This window comes from Silene latifolia, chromosome X (assembly GCF_048544455.1).
Source record: "Silene latifolia isolate original U9 population chromosome X, ASM4854445v1, whole genome shotgun sequence".
NCBI classification, from domain to species: domain Eukaryota; kingdom Viridiplantae; phylum Streptophyta; class Magnoliopsida; order Caryophyllales; family Caryophyllaceae; genus Silene; species Silene latifolia.
Window position 1 is genome coordinate 68,688,988 of NC_133537.1, and position 13,019 is coordinate 68,702,006.

General features: G+C 35.9%; 2 protein-coding genes across 2 annotated transcripts; both read left to right on the forward strand.

Moving 5' to 3' along the window:
• Positions 1-8,570: 8,570 nt before the first annotated feature.
• LOC141617556 (uncharacterized) lies at positions 8,571-12,237 on the forward strand. Its single transcript, XM_074434744.1, has 3 exons — positions 8,571-8,578; positions 8,710-9,359; positions 12,047-12,237. The coding sequence occupies exons 1-3, from the start codon at positions 8,571-8,573 to the stop codon at positions 12,235-12,237; spliced, it is 849 nt and encodes a 282-aa protein (XP_074290845.1).
• A 52-nt stretch (positions 12,238-12,289) lies between these two features.
• Positions 12,290-12,943, forward strand: LOC141617557 (uncharacterized). Its single transcript, XM_074434745.1, has one exon. The coding sequence runs from the start codon at positions 12,290-12,292 to the stop codon at positions 12,941-12,943; it is 654 nt and encodes a 217-aa protein (XP_074290846.1).
• The last annotated feature ends 76 nt before the right edge of the window (positions 12,944-13,019 follow it).

The following is a 13,019-nucleotide window of genomic DNA, read 5'->3' on the forward strand; positions in this document are numbered from 1 at the left end:
GGAACAACGGGCAAGCTTACGGGACCAAGCAGAATCAAGGCGGATCTTACAGACATAGCCGTGATCCATGACGTACCGTCTCCCCTCACTAGGACGAGACCTTTCCATATCATCACCAAAATCATCACCAAGATCACCAAAAGAGTCAGAATCCTCCCATTCCTCCAGAATTTGAGGATCAACTTCAGGAGAAGGAGACCTAGGACCCCCCGACGCAGGTTTACTAGGCCCAGCATCAGCAGAAGACATGGTTCACAACAAATTATTAGCAAGGAAAATAAAGAGTGCTTGTTTACCTTAAAGAAAATCACTCGCCGGATCAAATACTCCGAAGATTAAGAAGAAGAAAACCCTTGAAAGTTTGGAGAGATGAAGATTTCAGAGAAAAATTTTCGAAAATAAAATGGAGGCCAAAATCACGGAATAACTACCCTATTTATAGAGAAAAGCCCATGAAGAGGGACCAATCAGGGCACAGCCCATGAAGCGTCAACCAATCAGCGAACACACACGCGTCAAGCATGCAACCGCGGAATGTCAATCGTCGCAACAGTTGAATGTCAATCAATGCAACAGTGACCAAGCGTCTTCAACACGCCTATTCACATCTCTTCGACTGTTCATCTCCCTCAAACAAATTCCTAGGTATCTAGTCTCCGCCGGCTTCCGACAAACCAAGCCAGGAGGCACCGGCCGGGGGCAATCAAATTCAACAAGCACTCTCACTGGTCTCGGCCGGCGTCTTGTTCCTTTCCACATCGGTTACCCTTCACGCACCCATGTGGAGGGGGGATAGGGTATATGGTACGGAATAACAGGTGCCACGCCGATACACAAGAAGACGCCGATCTGAGAAAAATTTGCGAAATTTACTTAGTGCGAATATATGCTCAAAGATACATCGGAGCCCATACCACGGCATAGACTACGCTGGGGCAAATTGATGGGGCATATTCTGCACCGCTGACCAAGTCAACACACCGAGCAAGGTCAAAGATATCCACAAACAATTCAACGACTTAGATCGCCTGGCCGATGCAGCCCATCGGCCCGCTATCAGGGTCTCGGCATGGCAACCCGCCAGCCGGGGCACATGTCCGCGTACTCACATCCAAGACCCTCTGCCGGCCTGCCGTAGGTTCATCGGCCGAGGGTAGAACGGTCTTTCCACCTAATAAGCCACTTGGCCACTTGGCCACTACGTGCCAAAAGGTGAAAGCCTATAAATACTCCTCAACCTTCATTGAGGAAAGGATCCCACAACTTAACCTAAAATACACTATTCATCTGGTAATATCTCCCTTATCTCTCTACAATATACTCCTAGCCAATTAGTATACAACTTATACCTCTAAGCTCACTGACTTGGGCGTCGGAGTGGGTACGCTTGGCACAAAGCCAAGCCCTCAGTTCGTTCATTGTTGCAGGAAAGGCCGAGAGAGGCGATAGGAGCGAGGAGGGTTCAACCCAAGACATCATTCTACAAGCCACGGGTGGTAACAATACTTGCTCTGGAATTACACCCGGAACAACTTCAAATTAAATTATAAAAATTTCAAATAATTTCAAAATTTGAAATTTAAACTCATGAACATTCTGGAAAAAAATACCATGACACTCATAATGTTCAAAACTTAGGTTAAAAATTTCGAAAAATTATCGAGGAAAACAATGTTGCGGTTTATCGGTTTTAGCAAATATGACCATAAAAATATGAGAAAATTTGTTTTCATCAACTTTTCACTTTTAGATCTGAAATATATGATAAAATGCAACATGTGACGTTTTTCTTTAGTCATGAAGTATGTTTTAGCATTATAACTAATTATAGTCACTATTTATGTGATTTTTCATCAAAAATTCATAAATCGTGCAAAAAGACTTCACTATAGCCAAAATTTTACACACATCTTTTAAAATTACATGTGACAACATACTAAATTTCCAAGACCAGATTCGAAATATAACTCATATTAACCTATTTACCCATTTAAATACGATTTTAACTTATAAAATTCATATTTCGAGCAAAACAACTTATTTTAACATGAAAATTTACAGGCCATCAGTAGATAATATATGTGAAAACATATCAAAAAACCACTGAAAAATTCGAAGTTTAGCTATTTTTCGTCCAAAAATGACATTTTTCTCATAAAAATCACATTTTAATGCCAATAATATATAAAATGAAGAATAAAATCCATAAATGAACCAAAATATCCCAAATACATTTTAGGACCAGAAACTTTAACATGAAAAGTGATTTCGTGATATATCATAATAAACACAAAATTACAAGTTTTATTTATTAATAAGATTAACTCGGAAAAACAATAAACCGATTTGCATGCAAACAACCTAAGGCTCATGATACCGCTTGTTAGGATTCATTAATCTCATTAGTGAACATATTCATATATGAATTAATTTATTTGGTCATAAAATAAATACAAGATCTTATGCATGCAAACATAAAACAAGGTAGAGGAGAAACCATCACTTCTTACATTTGTGTTTCGGATTTTTGGGCACCAACAAGGTCTCCTTCTTGTTAGTTCTTGAGCTTTCCAACAATGGATGAACAAGGTTCAAATTAGAACCTCTCCCAAAAGCTTATACCCAAGGAATACCTTTAATAACCAATATTATTATGAACTAGTAATAATATTAATCTTACTTAAATTTAGACACAGAAATATTAATTTTGTTCTCTCTTATTTCGGTCAAGAGAGAAGAGTTTTGTGAGGTTTTATTTCTCTAAAATTTTCACAAGTTGTAGAGAGAATGTAATAATTTTCTAACACTAGAAAATATTAGGTAAGGTAGTGAATAATTATATAGGAAAAACCATTGGCATTTTCCTAGTGGAAAAACCGGTTGGGGGTGGGTTATTAGGGAGCCAATGCATGCAAAAGATGCTCTTCACAAAAGCTTGTAGGGTTGCATGGCTAGACATAAGGCTTAATCATTATGTTTCCATTTAAAATAATTAACACAATTTTAAACCCTAACCCTCCCCATTTTCGGTATACTTAACATAAAATGGAAGGTCCATTTTATTTTGTCATTTGTCAATTGTGACATATGTGACATGTTACTTGACATGTGAAATTGTAATGTATTTTTAACATATTAAAAATCAACATACTCATAAAATATGTCATATACAAAATCGACTAGTAGTTCGTAATTACTTGTACCAAAACGGTTTATCAATTATAAATCACAACGTCTTGTATTTATAATAAATTATTCATTCAATTTCAATTGTTTCGTAAACAATAATTTATTCTAAGTAATAAAACAATTCGATTACTTAGATCGTATCTAATTTAATCGAATTACAATAAGACACGTTAACTTTACTCACAAAATCATCCGTCAATTTTAAGCAATTTAATTAACTCGTATCGGCATACGATTAATTAAATAATCAATTAAGAGTATTTCCCTATAGGTATGACCTAAGGGGATCAATGGATCACCACCGTCGCGACGACAAGTAATGTCAAACTCTAGTCACCAATCATTACCGATATATGTGGACCAGTTGACTGTAAAATATTACATCCCTCTTGTATTCTTAAACATGAGATTTAAACATGTGATCATCATGATCGACAGTTGTGATCGCATTATTGTCGGAGGACACTTATTCCAACAATAACAACGCATGTAATTGTTCAAGTGTGAGCATGTAGTCACGTTTCTTTATAATCAAAGTACTCCGTATTTATTGGGCTTTGTCTTTGAGCGCTTAGTTATGATATTTCGGGTTGAGGTTTATCTATACCGTGTTTTTATTGACGTACTCTTTGTCTAAGACATGTGGGTGAGTAGCTTGGAATTTTGTACTCAAAGTGTTGAGCACGGTCCATTGTTGGACCTTTGATAATATCGATATTCACATTGAGATGGAAATTGGTTACTCGTATTGAGTTATGGTGCATGTGTGCCGAGTTATCTTTTACGGTCCAGAGTGACCATGGTTATTGAGTTATATATTATTATGAGTTTCAAATTGATATTGAGATGGAAATATTGTTTCACTATTTTACCGTCAGTTCACTTACACCTTGTCCTTGGCTTAGGGTCGACGATGAGAATACGCTATCTGGTTACTTTAGAGTATTATAAGAGTGAAACGGAGTAATGAGCTTATACTTGGTTAATTATTGGGGCGAGAGAAGTTGATATAGATTTTTTATTTTATATATTATTTTTCCTGCTTTGTTCTGTTTGGAGCTAAGTGCACATTCGAAAAATCGGCTTGTCGTTTTGTGTGTGCTTGATGCACACCGGTGAGCGTATTGGATTTTTGACACCTTATTTAAAGTTGGTAGATTATGAAAAAGAAAAAGAAAAATTGGTCTCGGGATGATGTGTAAAATGCGAATGAGGTAATAATATGTTACTCGTGTATATTTGAGTAGATGAATTTTCGTTGAGCCGTGATACATGGTTGAAGTTGCCACAAGGGTGATCGTATTATGAATATAAATTGAAAATGAGGATATGGGATTTAAGGCTCCGAATTAAGATTATAGATTAGGACGCCTGAGGTTGCCGCTTGAAGATTTGTAAGTGCTTCTGTTTGAAATAGGTTTGGAAATTTTGGAGACACAATATTATGGTTTTGAAGTTATAAAATGGAAACATTATGATAAACATGTTATATACTGGAGTAATTTGAAATTCTCATTTGAGGAATATTTATAATCTTGAAAGTTATGTTGAATTTAAAGAATGTTATAAATGGTTCGTCTATTATCATTGATGGAGTTTAGTACATAGTATTGAAGTGATATATTTTGATATATATGGGACTATGAAAATAATATATGGGACTGTAAAAATACTCGTAGAAGAAAAGTGTGGGTGAAATCAGGGCCGGTACTAGAATTATTATGTAAAAAAAAAAATCGTGATTGTAAAAGGAATTTGACCTTTGTGGATTTTATAGCTAGGCTATCAGTGTTTTTCGGAAGGGTAATATATATAATGATGTGAGTGATTATTCATGAACAAATCCAGTGTTCTTATGTAAATATTGCCGCTTTGATGCATTACCAATAACTTTAATAGTTATTGTATTTGTCTTTGGATATTTTACTTTGAGATTGGCGGTTTGATATATGGTGGGCCGATGTGTAGGTGAGATGTTGTAGTTTCTGACTTAAATTGGTTTTTGGGTGACAGTAGCAACTTTCGCAAGATTCGAATTGGATTATGGGATATAGAGTTTATTGTCATTACTCATGTATTGGGAACTGATTGTAGGTTTTTGTTGTACTAGTTGTATGTGAGCTGCAATACCAGTCAGTGTGAATAAACATGAGGAATAATCGCTTGAGACCGATAGTGTTTAGAAATTGAGATTAATGACTTGGCCTTAGAACTGATTATATATGGCCTTAAATGTAGTCGGATTTATAGAGAATGATATTTGGGTTGTTTGGCATTATATTTTGTTGTTGCCTTCTTTGACTATGGCATGGAGATGAGTAATTTGGATTTTACTCTAACTGTTGAATGATTCTTAACGTAACCATTAAAATATGATGTTAGGATGAGTTGGTTACGTTATGAGTTTTCCCTACGAGCTATATTATTATTGGATTGTATGAGATGTTGGAGCGTATCAGTGAGGTAGGTAGCTTAGCTTACTGGCCTGACTAATTTCGAGAGAGTTCATAAGGTGATCCACGCCCCTCAACTAAGGAGATATGTTAGTTACTTGTCCCATTAGATTGTCGATCTTGATGACACGTTGATTTGCGAGGAGACTCTTATGCAAACGATTAAGTTCTGTGAAACCATATTGATGAAAAAGAGACTACTTGGAATTGAATATGCTATGACAGACAAGTAACTCATCTTTTGCCTAAGGTAATTTTGTGCTTCGAGGACGAAGCTTTGTTTTAAGGGGGATAGAAAAACCGCATGCTTACTTTAATTTTCTTTTGTTTATACATTTTGTCTCTTTAATTTGCATGCTTTGTGTCGCTATATCACATTTTAATAATGTGAATTGAATATTGTTGTTTAACTTTGATCTTGTTTATAATGGGTTATTGTTGGTGCTTATTGCACAACACGTGTTATTGTTATTACAAATTGGTGGTTTATTTGTGCACAACGCACATATTGTTGATTTACTCGTGCATAATGCACACAAATAAAATTGGCAGTCTACTTGTGCATTATACGCACTTATGGAATTTATTTATTTATTTTTTTGAATTTGTGAAATTTGAAAATTTGAAACATATATTTTTGAACTCGAAAAAAAAATGTTTTTGCAATCCGACATACTCTTAGTTTTGTAGCTATTGACGCTTTAACCTTGGAGTTGACGAAATGATGAGAAGTTCGTAAGGTGGTGTATTTGGAAGTAATTTATGGAACGAGTGTTGTATAAGGGTTAGTAATCAGGTGAAATTTTGGGTATATGAAGTAAGTAGACATTAGAGTGTAAGTAAGAAGGTTCGCGTTTTAAGGGAGAGTTTAAGTTTCGGGGACGAAACTTTATTTTAAGGAGGGAAGTTTGTAACACCCCGTTATTTACAGAGTTATTTACGAAAGGTTATTCCTTGTGTTTTGTACATGTTTGACTCTGAGTTGAAAATCTTATAAATTTAGTAATTATTTATTTATATTAGGATGAGAAACGAAAACTGTTTTAAGCTATCGTATGATAAATCGGCTTGACTTAGGTGGAAAGTACAAGATACTCTTTCCTACCTTGCACCTAAATCACAGCTACTTCTATCTTCCCCTTATACCCTTTCTTTTCCCTAATTTATACAACTCATCTCTCATCTTGCGCTGCCTCCCTCTTTTCCCTTGCTTCCTTTTCAACTCGCATATCGTGTTTCATTCAGCACTTCATCGGAGTTCCGACCTCAATTTTCGATCGCCTCTTTTTCTCCCTCATATTCCTTGCATCATGTAAGTAGATTTTTAATAACTTGATTTCTCAAATTCTAATGTAGGTACAAAAATTCAAAGTGTGGTTTCATTATCAATAAGGATGTTAAATTGTTGTTTGGATTAATTATTATGGGGCATATTGATGTGAGCAATTGTATACTATATTGTTGATACCAAGCATATAAATTGTCCTGAGCATGTTTATTCGACAGTAGAATCGTATGTGAGCTAATTGGTCTGTGTACTTGAGAACCGAGAAAGATTTACGGATAGCTTTAGAATTTGGCTGCAAGTTGATGAATAAAATTATTATAGTGATGCTAAACATGATGTAAGCAATGAGTGAGGAGAAGTAAAGTTTGGTAAATTATATGGAGACGTTGATAAATTTCGTGTTTAATAAGCTTGTGTGCAACTAGTCTGTAAACAATTGACAAAATACTTCATGGAATTGGGTGTACGAGATTTGAGGTGTAGATAGATGAAGTTCAATATGAGAAAATAGTGTAGAGTATACATCGTGTATTGAGTGTTGTATGGGAACATGTTAAACAAAAAAAAAAATATGATGTGGGATGAGTTTACATGATAGTGAGTCGTATGGTAAATTGGAGATACTTTTATGTTGAATAGTGTAGTAATTGAATAATTTGTATTACTTGTAGTTTGCGGATTTGAAGAGAAATAATTTTTCTATTAAGCTTAGCTATGGTTAGCCGTCTTGAGAGGTAAGGACTTTTACCTTTTTCAAATCTAAGTAAAGAGCATGTTCGGTTTGACATTTAAACAGTTTTTGCATACTATTTGGTAACGATGAATTTCTGCTGGCATTTGTGAATTTTGATTATTGTTTTATGTGACCGTGAGTCACCCATTGGAATTATTTGGCGCAAGCCATCTTTGAAAAGTAGCAGGCTCTGGGAGTCCTGCTGGTCTAGAAGGTTTTAAGGTGCGTCAAAGACGTCCCTGGGATTACGTCCCGAAAACTGAACTCTTGGCCCGAGTTCCATTTGGGTGGGGTTTGACCGGCCCCCACTCGCTAGGGGGTTAGACTTTCTCCTTTAGCAGCCTCATCCTACTGACTGTCCAAATGTGAGAGGTGCGCACTATTATAAGTCTGACCAAACACAGGTAGTACCTATAGACCGTGTCAAGGGTAGGACCTTGGCACACAGGTGGTGAAAGTTTTGGTTTTTGAATGTTTTGATAATTGTTATTTGAAATGCTGGTTTCAGAATATTATTTTATTCTTATTCTTATTCTGGTTTTAAGTTTGATTAATTTATCTTTGTAAACTTAACATAGTTTATTATTTCCCTAAAACTCAGCTTTGCTGACGTCCTTATGTTTTGGGTCGTTCCCTCACTAGAACCTGTACCTATTTATGTTTTAGGTACTGTTGATAGGTATAATTGAGATGCTTGAAATACTGCATGGGCGCATACCGAATCCGGGGATTTGTACGAGCGTGGAAGGATTTTGAACAAAGACTCCATCTTAATCTATTTATTATTTTATAATATCGTTGGATTTGAATTTTATTTATTGTTTTATATTTTGTAAGACTTAAGTCTTCCGCTGCAACGTTTTAATTATTTGATAAAGTTTCAAGACATGCATTTTGTTTTTAAAGGATGACCCTGTATTTACCTTGCATTTGGCATTTTCAGTTAAGTGTGGAGTGACAGCCGGGAATTTTCCATCTCTACTTTATCGTTTTGGTCGTGAAAATTTAGGGCTGTTACAGTTGGCATCTCGTGGTCATGATTAAAGTGACGAATCTTTAAACCAAGGCAATTTCCTGGAGCTTAGAAAAACATTTGCAAAGCGTAACAGTGATGTAGCCAGAGCTCTTTTTGATAAGAAGATACCTGGAAATTGTACTCTTACCTCATCTACAATCCAAAAAGAAATTATAAGTGTTTTCGCAAATGAGACAACCAAAAGAATCATAGAAGAACTAGATGGTGGATTTTTTGGTATTCTTGACGATGAGTCAGCAGATATATCTGATAAAGAACAAATGGCTCTTTGTTTGAGGTTTGTTGATAAAATAGGACAAGTGAAAGAAAGATTTTTGGGTGTTGTGCATGTGGGTGACACTACTTCTTTGACACTTAAAGCTGCAATAGAAAAGTTGCTAGGTGCAAATTCTCTTACTCTTTCCAGTGTTAGGGGTCAAGGTTATGATGGTGCTAGTAATATGAAAGGTTCAATTAAAGGTCTTAAAACCTTAATTATGGAGGAGTCTCCTTCAGCTTACTATGTTCATTGTTTTGCTCATCAATTCCATCTGACACTTGTTGCCGTGGCTAAGAAAAATGTTGATTGTAGCGTCCTTTTTTATTCACTCGCCATTTTACTTAATGTGATTACAAGTTCTTGTAAACGAAAAGATATTCTACGAGAAAAACAAGCTGAATGTAACACCCCCATTTATTCGGGAGCCTTTGGCTAGACATTCCCAAATAAATAGGACTGTTACCATCTCGATTTCCCGAGGTAGTAGATACAAAGTCCAACTCACCAAAGTACTTTAAATAAAAACTTTAATGATTACATAAGTTTTACAATTTTAATCAACTAAAACTTAATATAAAAATAAATACAACTCGCAGCGGAAAATAAATAAGTGATATAACTGTATATGTGATTTAGACTTCATCTACGGTTCCAAGTTTGGCTCTCATCCCAATGCACCCAAGTCAGCTACTCTTTGGTACCTGTTAAATCTGCTCCCCATAAAACGGTTCACCGCAGGTGTTCACGAATACACAGTCAACCGTGAAGTTGAGTAGGAATAAAACTAAACAACAAGAACATACAATTATCAAACCAATTCAATTCACTTTCATTGCACAACCCCCTGACAACGTGGTCCTTTCCTTTACTTAGCACAACTCCCTTAACAACGTGCTCACATTACTTTGGTACCCCTCCCTTAACAACGTACCGCAATATGTAATAGTACCCTCCCTCACAACGTACATATTACCATCACCCCAGTGTACAAACTCCCTCAACAACTTACAACTGACTGTCGCACAACTTTTCACAATAATCACATTCCAACCAATGATAGCAATTCAAATCACCTCATCAATACTATTAATATTAGCCAACAGAAATCAATATAATTCACCCTCCGAACAATTACGATATGATCAATCAATATATGCAACATAATTCTCTCTTCCAACAATTACGATAATATCAACCAACACAATTCACATACGATCAATTCACTTTAACGTAAGTAATCTACCATACCAAACATAGATAATTAAAAGTCGAGTTGAGTAGGATTATCCCTACCTGGCAAGCAAGCACTCCAATTACGCATTCCAATAATTAAAGCTCACAAATCCAATTATAAACTCTTCACAATTTCCGTCACCTATATAATAATTACAACAATTATAATTACTAACTTTATTTATTTATTTATTTATTTATTCCTTTTATTTAATTATTCAAATTAATTATTTATTATAATTATTAAAGGTTTATGATAACTAAAAACTCGATTCAATTACGAACCCAACTCACCCGAACTAATTAAACAATTAAAACCCGTCACAAAACAAACACACATCACCCTATACACGGTTTATAAACCGTGACCAACACCCCTCATAAAACCCACCAAACCCGACACCACAAGCCACCACAACCACCACCCGACCTACCTACCTTCTCCCTACACCACGGACCATCCCAACACCCACTCACCACCCATCAAACCACCACCAGCAACCTATAACCCACGCCCTAAAACCACCCGACACCAACCAAACCCCTCTGACACACCCACAAAACCCGTCCCAAAACACCCCCTAACACCACTTATGCCGCCACCTACAACCACCACCCAACTCACCAGACCACCCTCGACAAAAGCCACCAGAAACCACCCCAACCCAGACCTCCTACAACCACCAAAACCCCCTCGAAAACCGCCTGCCCAGAACACGTCCTTCTCCCCTGTTTTCGCCACCACCGCCGCAAACCGCCACCTGCCACCATACCACTACCACCAAAAGGACCAACCACCTTCCCCCGTCACAACCCCTACATACCCAGGTCAAGACGAGGTCAATTAAGGGTTCAATTACCCATTCCAATCACCCACAACCAAACCCGTATAACCTCTGACCAGCCACCTTTAGCCGCCCTAAACACCACCCCACCACGGTCAATGACGGTCAACAATGGCCAGGTCAGAAACTTGGCAGTCCAATGTCGCTATAGGTCCAATTCCCGAGTCCTATGGTGGTCTATATAAGTCATACTATCAATCTAAAGATGCTTGCATGAAAAGAATATAAATCGATTTAAGATGAATAATTACCTCGAGTTGATTAATTGATTTATGTTAATTCCTTCTTCCTCCGTCTCCTAAAGCTCCTTCTTTTAATTTATGAATTATTTTTCAGATTTAAGGTGGTATTTATAGTGTAAGATTTAGAGAATACGAGGCCAATTAGGAAACTTTGTAACTTTCCTTATTCTAATTAGTATAGGAATTGTCATTATAATTATATCATTATTATTATCACATATTATTAGCCTTACCTTAACTATGATTTCCTCATATAATACTTACTAATTTATTATTTGCCATAACTTATTATCATTATTGATATAATTATTATTACTTTTATATATTATTATTTCCATATTATATTATTATTAATTCCCGATATAAATCCCGATTACACTCACACTAATTTAATAAATTTTGGCCCAACCAATCAATGGCACGCGGTCCAACACTCGATTACCAACTAAGCCCAAAGCACAAATATTAGCCAAACCCAACTCCCGACTTGAACTATTAATTTATTATTTAATTAACGTCTTACTTGTATTTATTATTAGAAATGTCATTTAATCACTCATCAAATTACATAAATTATTCTTATAAATTATTATTAAAATACGGAGTATTACACTGAAAATGTCTTAAAAGCATTACAAAAGGGTGAACTTGTGTCAGGAACTGGCTTGAATCAAGAGAAAGGTTTGTGTAGGCCCGGTGATACTCGTTGGGGATCTCACTTTAAAACTATTTTACATGTGTTTGATTTATTTTCGAGCATTCTTGAAGTTCTTGATGCTATTGGTGAATTTTGTGATGGGAGTGAGCTAGTAAAGGTGGAGAGTCTGACATTTACTATGAGGACATTTGATTTTGTTTTTATTGGGCAAATGATGATTACTATTTTTGGGATTACTAATACATTGAGCAAAGTCTTACAAAAGAAAGATCGATATCGTGAACGCAATGACTCTTGTTGATGCGACGATAAAGAGTTTAAAGAAGATTAGAGAAGATGGGTGGACTGCTCACATGGAAAAGGTGACATCATTTTGTCAGAAGAATGAAATTTGTATTCCTATCATGAGTGATATGTATGTAGTTCCAGGGAGATACAGACGCGGAAAGAAACAAGTGGATAATGATCATCATTTTCGAATCGATGTGTTTCTGATCTGGGTTGATCAAATATTGCAAGAGATTGAAGATCGATTTGACGAGAGAAGCAAAGATCTACTAATTTGTATGTCTTGCTTCAATCCTAAAGATCGATTTTCTTCATTTGATATTCCTAATTTGCCTCGACTTGCTCGCTTCTATCCTAGTGATTTTTCACGTCTGGATTTACAACACTTAGAATATCAACTTGGAAACTTTGTTGAAGATGTTCGAAATGATGATCGATTTTGGAATTTAGAGAGTCTAAATGATCTGTCAATGAAGCTTGTTGAGACGAAGAAACATTTGATACACTTAAAGGTCTACTTGCTCCTCAAACTTGTATTGATTCTTCCTGTGGCGACAACGACTGTGGAAAGGGCTTTTTCGTCAATGACTTATATAAAGAATAAAATTCGTAATAGTATGGGAGATGATTTGTTTAACGATAATTTAGTCACTTTTATAGAGAGAGATCTATTTTGCAAGATTACTACCGAAGAACTCATAACCATTTTCAAAATATGAGAACTCGCCGGTTACGATTAGAATAATAGATTTGCGTTGAGTTTGTAATTTGGTATTTATGACTATGTTTTTTTTC